This window comes from Acanthopagrus latus, chromosome 3 (assembly GCF_904848185.1).
Source record: "Acanthopagrus latus isolate v.2019 chromosome 3, fAcaLat1.1, whole genome shotgun sequence".
Taxonomy (NCBI): domain Eukaryota; kingdom Metazoa; phylum Chordata; class Actinopteri; order Spariformes; family Sparidae; genus Acanthopagrus; species Acanthopagrus latus.
In genome coordinates this window covers 1,670,951-1,690,205 of record NC_051041.1, presented here as the reverse complement: position 1 = coordinate 1,690,205, position 19,255 = coordinate 1,670,951, and the positions used below count along the sequence as shown (strand labels likewise).

The 19,255-nt window shown below is 41.5% G+C and overlaps 1 protein-coding gene across 24 annotated transcripts in view; it reads left to right on the top strand.

Annotated features, from left to right (window-relative positions):
• LOC119016673 (collagen alpha-1(XIV) chain) overlaps window positions 1-19,255 on the top strand; it is a 181,318-nt gene that overhangs the window by 41,377 nt on the left and 120,686 nt on the right. For all 24 annotated transcript variants that reach the window (XR_005074221.1, XR_005074226.1, XR_005074225.1 and 21 more), the window contains 9 exons: window positions 3,372-3,530; window positions 3,700-3,819; window positions 5,206-5,370; window positions 7,129-7,290; window positions 7,585-7,754; window positions 9,535-9,661; window positions 11,368-11,513; window positions 14,633-14,762; window positions 18,966-19,105. Coding sequence is in view for 15 of the 24 variants with exons in the window: in XM_037092778.1 (XP_036948673.1) it covers window positions 3,372-3,530; window positions 3,700-3,819; window positions 5,206-5,370; window positions 7,129-7,290; window positions 7,585-7,754; window positions 9,535-9,661; window positions 11,368-11,513; window positions 14,633-14,762; window positions 18,966-19,105 (1,319 nt within the window). In the remaining 9 variants the exon portion in view is untranslated. The remainder of the gene's footprint in view (window positions 1-3,371; window positions 3,531-3,699; window positions 3,820-5,205; window positions 5,371-7,128; window positions 7,291-7,584; window positions 7,755-9,534; window positions 9,662-11,367; window positions 11,514-14,632; window positions 14,763-18,965; window positions 19,106-19,255) is intronic.

Genomic DNA, 19,255 nt, shown 5'->3' with positions numbered 1-19,255 from the left:
CTTTTATCTCGTTTTGTTTGCTTTTGTATAATAAAGTCTGCGTCGCTGTTACTATTTCAGTTACAGCATGAATAAGTGATGAAACAGAACAGTGCTGATGATAATATAAAAGCAAAAGAATGAGGACAACACACTCACGGAGAATAAGAAACAAAAGAAAACAAACGCCATGGGGAAGATTAGTAAATCAAGCAGAAAGGGACACAACATTGGTATTCACAGCAGACTCACTTGTAGCTACACCCTTTAATATGCATCTGTTACAGCTTTTTCCATCGCTACTTCTTCTTCCTCTCGCTCTCTCTTTCTCTGTGTCCTTTCTCTTTTTCGCCAGCTGTCCAGGTGCTAGCATTTTCCCAGACGTGCTATTAAAAGGAAGCTAGTCGTCTTTCACTTGGCGCTCAAAGGCACTGTTTGCCCTTCAATTTCATTTCCTGTATTGACATCCTTTCCATCCTTAAATCTGTTTAAACCCTTCCTCTTCACAAAATCCATTATTCAGGGTCTGTCACCTGCTTCTCCAGGTTCCAAGGAATTTGTAGCATTGGCATGAATACAGATGTCAATCATCAGCGGGCAGACATTTTATAGAGCAAACTCAGAACAAGCCACAATGCACTAATAAAAGGTTCAGGAGTTGGGACGCGTACTGCTCTCTATCACAAATAATGCATTTTAAAGCAGCACTGCCACGCATTTGTTGGTCAGAGCTTTTCAAATGTGAGCATTTAATGCTTTTTTCTGTTTTATATAACTGTAAATATAATACCTTTGATATTCTGGAGCTGACAAAAGATCAAACAACACATTAGAACCGGATGAACTTTTACATGATAAACCTGATACCTGATCTGACATTCAACCATATTACATCTGCTGTAAGCGTTGTTTTCTTCTAGCTTTTTTATGTCACTTGGCCTGTTTGTTCAGCTGCCTCCTACGGAAATTGTATCTTTGATTACTGTTGGAATAACAAACTAGTTAACATCCATTTTTATTGGAAAACCACAGTTACAGCAGTTTCTGTCTAAATAGAAACGTGTCAAATGAGTCTTGTTACTGCTCAAATCTCAAATCCGTAAATATTGTGACCTCTTTGCAAGTTCTCTCTGATAAGGCTGCATCAGAGCAGCAATATAAAGCAGCATATAGCTGTTTGGTCCCCCTGCATCACAGTCAGGCATGCAGAGATCAAGGAATGCCGCGCTTGATTTATTTGTGTTCTGACTTTGTCCTCTGCAAAATAAATCTGTCAACCGATATCTTTTCTTCTCTACAGTTTCTTCCTGTAAATCACAACTCAGTAAAGCCAACAATTAAACTAAACAAATCTCTTCCGCCAGCTTTTTCCAAAAGTGACACAATTTACTACTTTAAATTACTGCTATCTAGAGGGGTGTGATGTAATGTTTGCTGTTATAGTTCGAGAACTGTGAATTCTCTCAGTGGTAAAGACACATAAGATACACGTGCTGCAAAACGCTGATACCAAATATTTTACTTTGAAATGTTTTAATGTTGTTTATCTGACAACGACTTGCAACAACAACCCAGGAATCAGCTTGAATTTCTATGTTAGTCACCACACAGCCGATAATCAATGCCAAGCTCGAGCCTCATTCTTTCTGGAGCAGCCAAGTTATTGTGTGTCTTGTGTATCACTGCTTTCATCTCGTGTTGGATAGCGCCGCCGAGACTCTCCTGCTAGACCGAGGAGGAGGTTTAAATTCCGACACTGTAGAGACTTGTAAGGAGTGATACACTTCTTAGTTCCTGTCAATGATGAATGAAATGACGGCTGAAGAATGCCCTCGCCACCCCTCCAAACACACACACACACACGCACACACAACCTCCTGAGATGTTAAAACATGCTGGAACCTGAAAGAAATATTCACTCTTATACATCTGGAGCATAAGAAATTGTGTGCTAGCGGGTGCAGATACTCAGTGTAGGTGTCACACGTCTATACTCTTACAGCACCGGGCCAAGAATGTGTCAGATTTATACTCAGGTTAAAGCTTAATACAAATCTGCCCACCATTAAAGTGGTCATGATTACAGTTTTTGCTTAATCCAATACCTCATGAGTGCATGACTGAGTTTGTCTGTGTTTTCTTAAGCTGTATTTATTTAAGAAAGCGCTTGTACGAAGTACCACCTTTCACCATTTACTTCAAAACATCCACATCCAACCATCTCACAGTGCAACCTCAGTCATCTTCTGTTGGGCTTTGACTGCTTTAATGTTGGGTTTGTAGTGAAAGAGCACACTGGCAGTCAAGGAATATAATATAAGATGCCATCAGCTCAGCCACAGCCAATGAGGATCACTGTGGTCACTTTTTTGATTGATATATATTTTAAGTTAAGAATAACTAAATGAAAATGAAAATTTTAAAAAAAGCAAACAAAGTCGAGAAAGAACTTCTCAAACACATCTTAGAAAAAGAGTTAAAAGAAGTATACACTTATTTATTCCTACTTTTTCTTCAATGCTTCATTAATAACAAAAATATTTATTAAATCTGCTGAAGAACCAAACCAAGAAGCTAAAAGAGAATAAAAAGCTTGTCTGTCAGTAGTCATGTGACAACAAGATTCAACCAATACTGATGCAACTAAATGTCTCAAACTGGTGATACCAATTTATTGGAAATGTCTTTTTGTATGTTTTAGAAATTCCTTTTAATTAAATGCCATACCCGTATCTCCCAACACACACCTGTTTTTCTTGTGTACCACTATAATGCCGTCGCAAAACAGTAAAATTAAAAAATCATAGTTGAATCAGAATAAATTTAATTCATGGCACTTGAAATTATCCTTTATTATTAGTGGATCTAAGGGGATTAAAACCAACAACCTTAATGATACCATTGTTTTTCCACAGAGACACAAGCTTGCAGAGGTTTCCTGAGCTCTCTGTGAAAGATAATTGGCGGATAGAAATATGTCTGCTCCCTAATTTGGTTGGCCTTTGGCTCACTGTGTGCTGGACCGGCTTTTGTAAATGAACTTCTGTTGCCTCATTAGAGTCTGGTCTGTTTTTATCACCCAGTAAACTGTTGAGACACAACAACAGAGTGGGCTGCTATTTTTCATCTGCTAAAACTAAGTACCTCGCTCCTCTAGGGTTTAATTATACTGTGTTGAGCTGAATTAGAATTAATGAAACATTTTGTAATACTTTGGGACAGAAGCTGCACATCAAATTGTCCTACTTTTACCACTGCAGATTAATTGTGAGTGGGCTGTAGGCTCTAAATATTTTTTACAGTATGTTTCTACACAACAAAACGATCACAACTAGGTAACTTGGATGCATCGTCTGGTAAATTTGTCATTGTTTTGTGTCTATTTGTTTCAGCTGAAGAGGGGTTTATGTGTAACACTGCGGCCATATCCGACATTGTTATTCTGGTGGATGGATCCTGGAGTATCGGCCGCATCAACTTCCGGTTGGTCAGGACGTTCCTGGAAAACCTGGTCAGGGCGTTCAATGTGGGGTCTGACAAGACCAGGATCGGTGAGGATTTCCCTCTGAAAAGCTGAATTTAGACCACTTGGAGGATGTTTTTATTTAAAGTGCCTTATGTAGCCTCAGCTAAATGAATAAAAGAAAATGTAGTTTAGATCTCAAAAATTGCAAAGACACTAGTACATGAGTGTTCACCTCGTAATGACTGTGTTTGCAGGCCTGGCTCAGTACAGTGGAGACCCCCGGATCGAGTGGCATCTTAACGCTCATAGCACCAAAGAGGCTGTGATCGATGCTGTGAAGAACCTGCCGTATAAAGGAGGGAACACACTGACAGGTACAGAACGCTGCCAACCAAACCTCCAGCCTCCCTCTGGTTATTATGTTCTTCTATACTCATCACAGTCAACACATAATGCTTAGAGGTTGCCTTGGACCAAAGCCAGTCTTCAACTGCAGCTTATTAAATTCACTTCAGTTTAGTGTTACGATGTTGGTAACCTCACAGCTGTGAGGCATCAGACTGACATTGTTGGTCAGTTAAAGGTCTAGTGTGTAGAATTTGGGGGGATCTATTGACAGGAATGGAATATGATTTTCAAAATTATTTTTGGATTACAACGACAATTTAAAGGTACAATAGGTGAGAATTGGCCACATGTTGAATTCATATGCAAAAGGCACAGAGGGGCAGTATATCACCATCATAACTGCAAACTTGTTAGCTTGGTTAGCTGTGCTTGTGGTCTGGACCAGGGGAATGTTGGTGTTCACACTATGGAGGCTGACGGGACAGGACTAGCTTGTTAGCATAACTCAGTTTAACTTTCTGCAGCACTGTTGGCTCCATAGACATCATACCATCAAAATTAAACTTCAGTGGACAATGTAGCGGAGGAAAAGAGAAAGCGTGCACACACACACACACACACCACAGGGCTAAATGAGGCAAGTGGGAACAGGTGTGTAGGTGCACAGAAAAGGTCAGGTGGTGTGTATGGGTGAGAACAGGGGTTATTACAGTTCAGGAGGCAGAGAGTTGGAGCATGGTGGGGAAGCAAAACAGGCGAGAGAATGTGAGAACTTGAAGTTTTGACAGTTCAACAAGCCGAGTTATTGTTCAAGATCCCAGCAGGATTTAAAACAGTCTGTGAGGAGACGAGCAAAGTATCAGTAATGTCATAATGGACCCAACATAACTTTGCTGCTCATTATGTTAAAACGCTCATTAGACTAAAAACTGTGTGAGGTAGTTGAGGTAATGATGACACTTTAAACCGATCTTATCCATTAAGTCTGTGAGCCAAGATGTCTCAATGAGAGTCATTTCAGCTGTAAGTGCATTTGTACTGTCAGCCAGGACTCACTGTTACTCATTCAACTATTATTTAAAAAGGCTCTGCATGTGTAAGTGCTTCTAATGTTCTGCTGTCACTCATGTCTCACAGTAGATGTCCAACAAATACAGATACATCATGTCAAAACAAGGATAAGGAAAAAGTGATGTGCTTTACTGCACACTGTGAGGGATACAAAAGATTAAAATACTCCACGTTTCATCTTAAAGCCGCTACATTTTTAATCTAAGTGGTAGTTTCTTCACCCAGTGTCGTGTGTCACTGAGGCTTGTTTTTTATGTATTATAGTGAGGAGTTGGCTTGTTACTTGTCATAGTATCTGTGTCTCACTCTGTCCGATCTATCCTATCTTTGCGCCCTTCCAGGTCTGGCTCTGACCTTCATCCTGGAGAACAGCTTCAAACCAGAGGCTGGGTCCAGGCCCGGCGTTCCCAAGATAGGAATCCTCATCACTGACGGGAAGTCGCAGGATGACGTGTTGCCCCCTGCACGGAACCTGAGGGACGCTGGGATAGAACTGTTTGCTATCGGTACGTTGCACAAACGACATTAAGGAACAACATAACTTAAGTGTTAGATCGTCTCTCGTGATTTTATTAAATAATCCCCGTCAATCATCACTTATGACCCACGAGATGTGTGTGGCGATGTCTGTATCTCTGCCTGTGTTTTCTTATTTTACTTTGTTTTGGACGTTTCTGGGCCTTTGGGTTGTTGTGTGTGTAGCCCTCAGCCAGTAACACAACAGGATGAGAGTGCAGGCCTCACATTAACACGTAGTGACCAGAGCCTTTGAGTAGAGAGTTGTGTCACTTTATTTCACATGGACCAGCTTCTCAATAGTTCACTGCAAATTTGAGCAACCTGGTACTGTAAAACATGTGTTAACTACAAACTGCCAACGTACATCTGTTTCTCTGTATTCATGCATTTAATTGACCTGCTTATCACTTCATGGAACTATTTGAAGTCTCTGTGAATCACGTGATCGACTGTTTGAACTTCAGTTGTTGTGATTCTCTCTTGTCGAGGGCTCTGGTGGCGACATCATGAGGAGGAGGAGCCAACTTTGAGTACTGAATGACGAATCTTATTCACATATTCCGGCGGAAGTTTAATCCATGGTCTAACACACCGTGACACAGAAACAGACCCCCCTTTAGAGATCAAGTTTTCCGAACGCTAGCTTATGTAGTTTAGGCTTCCTCAGTGTGTTAGACCATGGATAAACTTACGCCTGAATATCCATTTAAATCACAAAAACAGTAAAATCTTGATTCTAATTAGATTTTTTTGGGAGCTTTTCGTGCTGCACATTACAGTGAAACATGTTTCGTATACTCGGCAGTCAAGGTGTAATTTGAAGTTTTCTTGTTATGTTACAGTCGTGCTGAAATGGTTAGTTTATTAATCAGTAGCTGCCTACATTTTTGATGATTACTTAGTCAATTCCAGTTCCATCAGGACAAATACTAAACAGCTTCTGTAATCTGCTGCCAGTTCACATTATTCTTAATTGAAAATGTTTTGATTTTGGTCCATTAATCAGAGAAAACAAACAATTTGAAGATGTCATTTCGGGCTGTGGGGAGAGGTGAAAAGAGAACTTTCTAAATGTCGTGAGCTCATTATGCCATGAAATCAATCTTTATTTGCAACCTTTAAAAGATGAAAGTTAATGAATGTTCTCTCCTGATGGAAGTCTGCACAGGTTAATTTTCATAATGCACCAAATTTAACTGGAACAGATTTTTGCCTGAAGGGAATGATGTCAATCTTTAATCTCATGGTGTGCTTTGGAAAACAGTTGCAGGGAAAATATAGTTGTTGTTGTTATTTGTGTGGGCTAAAATGTGGAATATCTCAGTTTCTCTAACACGTTTCATCTTGTAAACCTTTAGAGAGTTATTTGTTCGTCATCTGGATTCTTGGAAGGCAATTTGTAATTCTGAGCAGCACATACAGCCAGGAGAAGGAAATTGGAGGCAGCCTGTAAAATGAATTTCAGTAATTGTCAGCTCTCGGGTCAACTTAATATGACACATTAATTTGAAAATTACATTAAAAAGATAACTTTGGTTTAGTTAAATCTGCTCTGCAAGAAGGAATTCTTTGGGTGGAGCTCATTTGATTTTGACCAGTTATTTTCCCTTTTAGGTGAATTGAAGCCGTTATGTATTCATGGACTTGTTGCATCATTGAAACCTTATTTCAGACATGCAGCCACTTCCTCTCAGGCTGATTGCCCTGTCCTGACTTCTTTCTGCCTGTCTCTCTCCTCTCTCCAGGTGTGAAAAATGCAGATGAGCTCGAGCTGAAGGCGATCGCCTCTCCTCCCGAGGAAACCCACGTCTACAATGTGGCAGACTTCAGCGTGATGAGCGACATCGTGGAAGGACTCACCAAGACCGTGTGCGACCGAGTGGACAAGCTCGACAAGGAGATCAAAGGTTTGGACAGCAGCCGAGTCACGTGACGCCAGAGACAGCTCCTACTCTGATTACTAGATAATTGTTGACTAATAATGACCCCCAAACAATAAAATGTCCTCACATAGTATAATATAATATAACACATCACATCTGATCACATCTGAGTCTTGACATGAAATATATACACACTGATATATCCTGCTTAGTTTCAGGTAAATGTCATGTCATTTTCTGTTTGGAGGTGCAATGAATATGTTGCTTGTACTTGTTCAGCATGTCTTTTCTCTTTCACTCTCTGCACTCCTTCCCCAGGTGGAGCAGCACCTGCCCCTCCACCCACCTCCGTGTCTCCACCCCGCGACCTGGTGACGTCTGATATCACGGCTCGCAGTTTCAGGGTGGCATGGACGCATGCACCGGGTCAGGTGGAGAAGTACCGCGTGGTTTACTACCCGGCCAGCGGAGGACAGCCAGATGAAAAAGTAACCAGATTATTGAATTTTTATGAATCATAAATACATGGATGAAAATGTCTTCCACTGGCACTGACTTGATTCGTGACCCTCGTATTTCTTGCACTTAGTTGTTAGTAGTTACAAATTAAGCTAGTTTTATTGTTATTCTGCCATAGTGAACAATACTTCGAGCTTTTGTTGGAGTTGTCTGACATCATGTAAAAGAATTCAGTCCACTCATTAAGTGTTTAATGTGTTTCTCCAGCTCCTTATCAGCGACGGGGGGGGGTTTCTTTTTGTCACCTTAATTGGTGGAACTTGTTCCTGATTTCCCAGCAGAGAGCGAATAGAACACTAACACACTGATGTAATGGCAGCATTTTAATTAAGGCTGCTTAGTTAATCCTTTTAGGGTCAATTCTGCAAGTACAATTAATTTCTCAGTGTGATTTGCATCATAAATGGCAACAATTCTGCAGAATTTTCAATTAGGTGATCGTTAAGCAGCACCTTCTTATTCTGAGGTACATTTTATTCTGCTGCCTGATTTAAACAGCCAGTGACAGAACCACACGATACCAGAAACAAATCTAAATCCAACTGTGTATTCAAACTCAAGCAGTGAGATGATGTTTGGAGCTGATATTCAGCATTCGTTTGATTATAATATCAGATTTTTTTGTCATAGTGTTTATAGAATAAAGTAATTTAAAATGTGCAACTTTGGCCCCGATACAACTTCTTCTCACACAGTGTCCAATATCTAATAACAAATCTAATCTAGTAACACAACACAACTACACGCTGAATAATCTGAAACAAGTCAACAGTTTTGAGATGTCTGATAATCATTATCGGCCCTGAAAAGCCATATCGGCTGACCACATTATTACAGACAGTATATCATTCTGTATTTTAGAACAATAATCCCCTTTTTACTGAATGTATCTGTAATCTAATTAATAATAATCTATTTTTCTGGGACTTTACTTGAGTACAGTTCCCTTTCTGCATACTACAATACAGTTTAACAGCAACGCAAAATGTACCTTTAAAAACAATTCAGTTAAAAAGCTTTGACTTACACGTTAGAGCTTTTATGAAAGGAGGATTACGATTATGTTTCCCCAGGTGACATAATTGCAGAACATCTTCAGCCACGCGACAGCCTGCTGTGCAGCACATTGATCTAAACATTGTTGGAAGTCTCCCAACGTCTGTGACTACACAAAAATGCAGCGCTGTAATTTTGGGAGTTGATATTGATGTTTATAAGGTTCCCCTCTTATTTTTATCCAGTTCCTCTTTGATGTTTATTCCAACTTGCAGCTGGAACGGCCCAGTTTCCCCACAAGGAAAACTGAGGTTTCATCAAAGCTAATCTGATCTAGTTACACTCAATTTAAATCTCTTTGGAGAGGAGCTCAATGCCTACAGCAACATTTGGTGCACTTTTAACTGTGCAATATGCGAGTACCTAGTAATCAGAGGCTTTTTGGATATATTAATGTGTTTGACACTCAAAGTGCTGCTGTCTGTTACAAAGTGACTAAGAGCTTAGAATCAGAGCCAATTAAAGTTATTTTTAATTAGAACGCCATCAGAGATTAAGTTCCCTGAGCACACAGCTGAACATGACAAACAAACAAACGCACTGGGCTGGTTTCTAGAGACCTGAGCATTATGCTGTGAAAGAATTTTAAAAATGTGTTAAATAAATCCTAAATGAGACTGTGAGGCTGGTGGCCGCAGTGTTACTTCACAATCAGAAGTAAAGATCTGAGACCTGGTGTGCTGTGTGTTTTAGGTGGTCCAGGGGACAGAGAACAGTGTGGAGCTGAACTACCTGAACTCTCTGACCGAGTACCAGGTGGCAGTTTTTGCCATCTACCGCAGCTCTGCCAGTGAGGCTCTGAGAGGAAGTGCTACCACACGTAAGTTTCTGTATTCTCAAGGATGCAGTGAGGATGATGGGGGATTGTTGGAGGTAATGCAGGTGCTGTTAGCGATCAGTGGTGGAAGAAAAAAACAGATGCTTTACCGAAATAAAAGTACTTTTTTTGCACTGTGAAAATACTGTACATCAAGCAAAAGTCCTGCGTTCGAGGCTGTCGTGTTTGATATTGCATTAGGATTGATTGAATTAAAGGGGACTGTTGGGCCTTGGCAGAGGTATGCGCAGGTACGTAGCAGCATAGCAGCACAGTGATTAGCACTGTTGTCTCTTGGCAAGAACGTCCTTGGTTCAACTCCCTGTAGGGCAGCAGGGCGCCTCACTGTGCTTGTGTGGGTTTCCTTCGGGTGCTATGTGTTCTCACACATACATCAAAAACATGTATTTTAGATTAATTGTCCTGTCATTGCCCTGGACCAAAGCACTGGCTCGGATCTGGAATTGGTCTCCAGGCGCTGTACAGCGGCTGCCCACTGCTCCTGCATTCCTTCCCAAAGTCGGATCGTATGAGACGAATAAAGATTCTTTAGAAAATCCCCCGAGAGCACGATCTCCAGGAGTTTGTTTTGCCAACCTGCTGATTTTCTACATTGCATTTTTGTTCTTCGTCTGCTGCTGTTCAGTAGAAATGTGTTTTCTGTTGCTGAATCATTTCAGGCTGTCAGACTCTGTTAGAGCTGCAGTAAATATCTGAACATGACATCACGCTGTCAGGTGTCAACAGGAGCACAAGAAATACATAAAACAGATGAACTGAAGTAAAACGGCAGGGTTATACCAACACTTTGCCTTCCTTTAGCTCTGAAGGAATTGAAGGTTTTGAGAATGACAGCATGCAGTCTGAACTTACATGGCCAAACATTACTGAGCTAAAGCATCTTTGATAGAAACGCTGATTGACTGGCAGATATGTGTAGTACTACAACAGGAGACACTAAATTTAGGCCATAAAAGCTACACAGGTGTTCCATTATGCATTGAAGCGCTGATCCTCCACCTCTGACAGGATACCTGTGGTGAGCTCTAATTCTGGTTGTGTAGCCTGAGGCCCCGTCATGATGTCTGCAACCCTGAACCAGAGCCTGGCAGGATTCTTCGGCCCCGCTCAGCCCTGCGCTCGCTGATGAATGACGGGGAATTCCTCCCGTCTGTAGAGGATGAATGCTAAGTTGCGAGTCAACCTTGTACAAAGTTAATGGGGTTTAGCTGCCGCCGTTAGCTGCCACTGCTGCTCGAGCTGGACTGTCAGGCTGAGGCAACAAATGAAACCTGACAGTGTAAAACAGAACAAGAAAATGAATTAATAGTATTATTATTAATAGTATTAATAGCAACAAGTGAGGAGTTGCCTAATCCTGGTTTTTGGAAATATTGAATTGAACATTAAACAAAGGTTTCTGCTTCGGTTAAGACAGAAAGTAACTGGGACTGGTTGTTAAATCGAAACAATATGTTTTAGTTATATCATCGAATAACAACGAAAATAAATTCAAATTTTCTGGGACTGTGAGATTAGACAGCAACCTGATGACACTGGCTGGCTAAAATATACAAATCTTACATTTTTGTCCAGATGGGACGTGATGTTATTAAAGCTGAAAGTCTAAAACAAGATCTGAGTTGGAGGATTTATTTATTGTTAAAGTTGAAAGCTAGTCAACAGAATACTGTGTTTGTGTCGTGCAGTGGCCCTGCCGATGGTGAACGACCTGGAGTTGTTTGATATCACTCACAGCACCATGATGGTCCGCTGGAAGGTGGCCGCCGGGGCCACTGGGTACATGATCCTGTACGCCCCGCTGACCGAGGGAGATCCCGCTGACGAGAAGGAGGTGAGGACTGTGTGTGTGTGTGTGTGTGTGTGTCCGTGTGTCCGTGTGTGTGTGTGTTTGCAGGGAAAAGACATCTGCAGGACTTCAGGAGGTAGACTGAATAATAGAAACACATTTACAGCAGGGCGCTGCTGTGATTCAGGTTGCTGAGTATCTGCACTGTAGGATCCCACTGCTTCCGTGAAGCATCGTTTTTCACAGGTCATTCAGTGAGTGAGTTTGTAGAGTGGTGTCTACAGGCAGTGTGATGATGCTGCATATAGTACATATTTAAATGTTACTGGCAACAACAAACACTACCAATAATCAGAAAACGCTGAATATCTACCCTCACCACAGTGGGCTGATTTCTGGTTGAACATTTTGATAAATAATCCTTGAGAGTGACAGGAAACGGAAAATCTGAATATTCACAAAAAACATCTGGAACCTCTGGTTGGAGCTCACAGTCTGACAATGATACAGGACAGAATTTGAGAAGCTCTGGCTATTTAATGACCTTTGACTCCTTTTCAATCGTAAGACAACACACATTTGAGTGTCTGTCTTTGTTAATTGCAGAGCTTGACCTTGTTAACACCTGCCTTCACTTTTCTTTCATTTGTTACCTGCAGTTTGTTAGTTTCTGTCTTCAGTCTGAACTTTGTCAACCACCTGAAGTTGATGCAGTGTCTCTCCGAGCCAGCACAGACTGCTAATTAGCATTCACCTTAATAATACTGACCTGCAGAGATGTCTTTGTAATGGTAATAGAGTTGTCAAAAGTCTGCTTTCATGTGGTGTTTGTTATTTTTCCCCATGTTCTGTATATTGAGCACTGCATCCTGAGTTCTTAATGCTCAGTGGGGAGACAACACAGAGGTGAGAGGATACGAGACAAGAGAGTCAAAAACAGAGAAAGACATAATGTATCTGGCATCATCAGAAGTCAAAAGGGTCAGTCAGGTGAGAGCAGAGGATTTCCAGCTTGTGTTCCTAATGACATTTTTGAAAGCATCATGAAAAGTCTAATAATAACAAAGGAAACTAGTTGAGTCACAGCTTGTTTCTCAAACACACAACAAGCACACCTATAGTGCGAGAAGAACTAGGGGAAAACTGTCCACTACACTCACAGTCCTGTGGAAGAAGTTATCACTGAGAAGGTAAACCATACAAAGACAAACTGAATATTGACAACAGAAACACCTGTAGACACCTGCATGCTGACACAAGCATCAACAAGTACGAAAACATCAAAACCAAACTGCATATAAAGATTAAAACATGCAGGTCGGCGACAGGTAAAATCAGTAGTTAAGGAATGAGACAGACGAGGAGGAGAGGTGTGAAGGGCACAGCCAGCCGTCTGTATCCCTCTCTATCCCAGCGGACCTCATTACATCTACTGTCACATTCCCCTCCAGGCAGAAAGCAATAAAAAACAATTTAGGGAGGATTTCAGAATCTGGATGGATGCTTTCCAGTGGTGCGGATAAGCCTGGCTCTGAGGCACTACTGTCAGAGTTCGGGCTTGGCTGGCTCGTGCTCGTATGGCTTTCACTCGCGGGCCATGTGGGGACTCGCCTGGGCTGAAGCCAGAATCAAATCCGATCCAGTTTGACTGAGAAAATCGCTTTCATCTACACTGGTTCAGAGGAAAACTCTTTACTTAGCAGCAGTGGGCATCGGTACAGATTGAACCCAGGGGAGAGAGAACACACAGAACGAAAGCTGTAGCAGCTATAGGGAGACGTCATGTCACTGTTCTGACTAAAATCAGGCTTTGAAGACCAATGTCCCTGAAACTGATTGTTTTCCTGCCAACAAAATCAAAAGTGACGAGGATTCAGAGTGTGTGACAGAACGAGAAGAAATGCTTGTCCTCAAGCGATCGCATTGTTTCATTTATTGAACTCTTCAAAAAGTTCCAACTTTTCTCTGCAGGTAAAGTTCTCAGAAGTTAATTTCACTTCTGCAGTTTTGTCAGTAGATTTTGTCATTCGTTAAGGAGACACGCATTATCAAAGAGGACTGAATTACTGGTTTATTAGCCACTAATCACTGGGACTATAAACTTATGCTATAGCATCTACGCTAACCTCTTGAGGAGCCGTCATTGTTGTTTTCAAACAGCCATCAGACACTGATTGGTCTGAACCACTGTGGTTTGGACACAAGCACATAACTTGAAGCCTGGTAAGATGAATTTATGAGATCACATTATTGTTACAGCAGATTTCATCATCACACACTACAGTAGAATTCTGAGTTTTGATTTGATTTGATTTTTTTTTTAATTCCACCCATGTTTACTGGCTCACTGACGCTGAGGAGATGAACTGCTTTCAAGATTTTTCGACACTTGATCGGATCGAGTGAGTTCAGTCGGTGCCATTTTACATAATGTATTCAATAATAATTTGATTCATACTCAATCTACAATACTGTTATTAAGGAACATGAATGGCTTCCTGTCGGGAGCATATTTTGTCGTCAGTACTAAGATCGCTGAACTTTTGCATCAGATATGAAGGTAACTTTGGCTTATTTCTTACAGGCTCCAAAACACAAACGATTTATTAAACGGATGAGCCGACAGATGGACAAACATTTGCGAGGGCCTCCACTCTGCCAGATTTATTTATTTTTCAGCATCCGTTTTGTCTTTGGCAGGAGGTGAAGGATGGTTTAGTTCAAGGTGGGAGTAGTTTGTTAGCAGCTGTAGAGTTCAGTGATCCTGCTGAGAGCACAGAACCAACCTCTGACTCAGCTTTCTGTCACAGCTGAACATGAGGCACATAGTTTAGAGTTTCTGACGGATCCCACCTGCAGCCACATTCAGAAGTCATCTTATGTAATAACAGCTTGATGGTCTGCTTGTTTGGGCAGGACTTTGGATGATAGAAGAGCAGATATGCAGAGAGGTAGATGATATGAAAGATGCGGACAAGATACGATGGTGGCGAGAGAGATAAGGACACACTGTATCCTCTTTCTGCTAGAGGCACATACCTTCATGGTGTGTGTGTGTGTGCGTGTGTGTGTGTGTGTGTGTGTGTGTGTGTGTGTGTGTGTGTGTGTGCGCGTGTGTGTGTGTGTGTGTGCGTGCGTGTGTGTGTGTGTGTGTGCGCCTGCAGGTGAAGGTGGCGGACTCGGTGAACGAGGTGGAGCTGGAGGGACTGACTCCAGCCACAGAGTATACGGTGACGGTGTACGCCATGTATGGAGAGGAGGCCAGCGACCCCATGACCAGCCAGCAGACCACATGTGAGCCTCACACACACACACACACGAGTTAATTCACTGATAAAACCACTGAGATCATCCACCCCTTCCCTAAAAGTAAAAGTGCTAAATTAATTCCCTCAATTTATGAAAGAGGCAGCAGGAAGTGGAGCTACAGATGTTGTGGCTGATCAGGACAGTTTCTCAACAGCAGCTGTGTCACAATACTTTGTAATAAACAGTGTGGTGAGAAGCTCCACAGACAGATCTGTCCTCCTGTCAGTCCTTTAAGTCCACACACAGCGAAGTCTAAGTTCTGTCAAAACTTGTGTTGGACCTGATACAGTTTTCAGATGATTTTGGACTGAGATCACACATATATTTCAATTTTTGGCAGTTAAGCACAATCTTGTGTTATCTTAACACTTGTGTTTGTTGTAGGAGATTATATCCTGATAAATATGTGATTATAATGTGGACACACTCCAGCTCATAAAAAAAAACATTAAGCTTCAAATGAAGACTCTGATGTAAGTATGTTATTTCAGAAAATAATTCATCTTGAAACTACAGATGATTCATTGAAGGAATCAGTAATCACAGATATTTCTCTCTCGTCTCTTTAATCTGCTCACAAACAGTATTTCAGTGTCTTGTTTCTCTTTCAGTTCCTCGACATTCTTTTTGATGTTCTTTAATTATGGAAATCTTTGAAGTGGAATAAGCTTTCAAGGAGCAATGAGAATGTTTTTTTTTTTGTCTTGCATCACCTGTGGTGGATTAAAATGAATTGCTAACAAGAGCTGGGACATGATAAATTTAATTGATACTAAAGGCATAATTGATTCTGCTTTTTGGCCTGATTGTTTATCAGTTTCCCGACTGATTCCTGATCTTTATGTATGCGGAACAAACTATTTTATTTTCTCTGTAGCCTGAGAACCAGCAGTCTGTCTGTCATCATCTAAAATGGACAAATGAGGGAATATTTATACAGCATTCCTTTTAATTTAGGTTCTCTCCAAAAAAATGTCCTCACTGTCAAAGTGTTGGACTTTGAATTCAGTCCTCACAAAGATTTGAATTTGAACAGCACACACACTCTTAGTCACACAGGAAATATGTGAAACCATCAGTGAGCTTTTACTAACTGTTGATGAAATTCAATTTCATTAAATTCCTGACAGATTTTATGACCGTCGGAGCTCAGGCTGCTGCCGCTCCTGTCATATTTAATTTTCCACCGAACATTTACATTTACTCACAGCTGTGTGAAGTTCTTTAGGAAACCTCACATCTCCCCAAAGATATAGATGTTTATGTATGAGAGGTGCTTGTTTTTAGGAATCGTACACTGACGTTGAGGCAGTTTCTAAAGATCTGGAGTGTCATGGGACTTAATGAACGAGCAGGGGAAGAGGAAGCAGCTCTTCATTCCAAACACCGCAGCGGCTAATTTCTCTGATTAGTTCTCACTCTGCTTCAAGTTGTTCTAATCAGTCAAATCAGCTGCTGCTGACTTTTCATTTGCAAAGTGTTTGCTTTGAGTTACGTGTCTTTTCCAGGGCAGCTGCAGCATGTTCGAGTCACGTCCCGGCACGTTTCTGCTGGCAACCACCGATGCCAAAAAACACTGCATGGCGCCGGCTTCTAGCTTCCCCTCGCATTGCTATTTCTTTCACCTCACTTTCAAGAGTTTTGTAGCCTTGAGTGTTCCACCCCCCACCCGTCCACCCCCCTGCCTCCCCCAAATCACAGCCATACTCACTAATTAACTTTTTATGAAGTCTCCTTTAAGGTCTGAGGCTTGCGGCTTTAAGCCAGGGCATGTTTATGTCTTTATGATGCGTGTTAGGCTCTGAATGCAGGTCGGATAAGGACGCTGGCGGCTGTTGGAGGGAGACCATAGTTGTTGTGGGGGATGGTTGAGGTCTCTCTTCATGGTAAAATAACTCCTTCAGTCATACGAGCAGAGCTTCGTGCCTCCATCCACCCATCCAGAGATAAATGCATGCATCCAGTCAGTCAGTCAGTCAGTCAGTCATTCAGTATGTGTTTTTAATCATTCATTCATACCCGCATTAATTACCCCTGACTAAGTCAAATCTGTTTTTGTTTTAGTATAGTTGCCATCATGCAGTGAAGCCTGGAGTGAAGATTTGCATCATCATTGTACTTTTGAAAAACTAAATTCATGAAGTTTATATTTGCAGTTTCCTGTCCTGCACTAATTATCAGCCTGTGGTCACAATTTCCCCCTTTCTCTCTTTCTGCTTCAGCATATGATGCATCTGGACGAGTGGCAGATGAGTTTGTCCATAATCATTCAGAGCCCGTCTCTCTGCCTCCAGAAGGCCCTCATTTCATGCTGTTATTTCAGTTTTTTTTTCTTTCATTAAGACAAAATGAGTTTAATGATCACTACAGTGAAAAGAGATCACTGCAGCTGCAAAGACAAGGACCTTGATTTAAAAAAAAAAGAAGCATGATGGAGAAAAAAAAAGATAATGAAGTCCTCATAACGGCTGTGATGATCTCAGGCAGTCTTACGGAGTTTTGCACTTTTCAAATATCAACATTTTCCCTCTAGTTTATTTCTGTTTCTCACTGTGCAGTGGCAGATGACAGTTAACTTATTGTTTGTCATGTCAATCAAGAAAATGTGGAAATTTCTCTTCAAAGCTGCATCAATCTCATATTTGGCTTTTTATCATGTCTCTGGCACAGAACAGTTTACAGCTCTGTGACTGGCTTGTTGTTCTTTTGACCTGGGGAAATAATGGAGAGTGAACACCAACATTACACAGCATCGAGGGAATGAAGGTTGTGATTTGTATTAAAAGATAAATATGACATGGCTTGTGTACTGTGTGTGAAGCACAGTGACATCTCAGTTTATTTACTTCTGGAGGAGGTGAGACTATGTGGACACTACAGTGGTGCATGTGTCAGGAGAGGAGAAAGAAAAACACGGCAACTACTAAACAAAAGTTATATATATTCAGTATCAGTGATCCAGATTGGATTAAGCATCTTTTGTATCACTTGTGATGCGACACACAACGCTGATGTCAAATCCGGTGAGACGGGCGTTCACTCTTGTGGCTGGACGGAATCCAGGCTGCTACGAGTGGAGCGGGACGAAGACAACGAGGAGAACAACAGTCAGTGGAGTCAGCTGAAATAAACAATCTGCTCTGCACCTTGACCGGTTATTGATCGGAGAGCGAGATAATTGATCATTTCGTGGCCGGTGTTATTGACGCCTGCATCGTTGCCATAGCGACCCAAAAAGTCAGATCACTTGCAAATAACGTTGCGGACTCGCCGTCTTTCAGATCTGCTTCGATAAACCAGCTGGATTTGCTTGCTGAACAAAGCCTTAACACACTCTCTGTGTGTGGGCCGTTAGATGTAGAGGATTTTATATTTTCTATATGGACACATATATTTGGAAACTTTATAGACTTACCTAAGTCTAAACTTTATAATTCCCTGCACTCCTCATTTCTATGCTGACCCTGGTGAGACCTCCAGTAAAAGTGGAGCCCAGCTCTGCCTCCCTCACTCCCTCCCCCTCTGCTTCTTTGTCTTTATTCTGACCCACGGTATAATTGAGGTGAAGCAATGGTGGGCGCTATCAGGGTTTGTTTTTTTAAAAACGAAAATAGCATAAAAGTTTCCCAGCCTCGAGAATAAATCAGATCCCCTGGTTGAATTAAAAAAGTGAGGCTTTTTAGACCTTTGCAGTCCCTCCAGGGGAGAGAGACAGAGAATAAATGAAAGAGGAAGTTGAAGCATGGTGGCCGATGCAGTGAGGCTCTGTTCAATGTGTAATTGAAATATTGGAGTCCAATTATTCTTTTTAATGACCACACAAGTTTGTGTGTGAAATCACTGACCAAATCTAAACTCCACTGACCTTTGACACTGATATTTGCAGCTCCATGGCAGCTGTTGTTTCTATTCTTTGAGGCTCAGCCATGTTTTTGTGTTCACGGTCTTGTCCCAGTTATCAACAGATTAATGAGATGGAGATTATTTAAATGAAATGATCCTTCCTTAGGCTGTGTAGTTTGTTACAGCAGTGTATTTGATTGTAATCAGGACTCGTAATTTCCATTCTTACTTTCCCAAACACAGAGTGTCTTGTGTTCAGTTTACCCTCATCGCCATTAAGGATTTCCACATCTTCAGGTTTTAGATGTGTGTTAACATTTCTGCCTTGATCTCTTCTCTCCTCAGTGCCACTGACGCCGGCGAGGAACCTGCGTTTCTCAGATGTGGACCACAGCTCCGCTCGACTCAGCTGGGACGCCAGTTCCAGGAAGGTCAAAGGCTATCGCATCATGTATGTCAAGACCAACGGAGTCCAGACCAATGAGGTGAGAGGATCCAGCAGTTCTCCGCCACTTTTCTCAGGTGTACTTGTGCTGAATGAGGATGAGGAGTTACCACAAACTATGTCTGTTTAGTAGTGCTATTCTATAATCCATATATAGTAATTAGGCATTGTGAGTGTGTCACTGATGTAA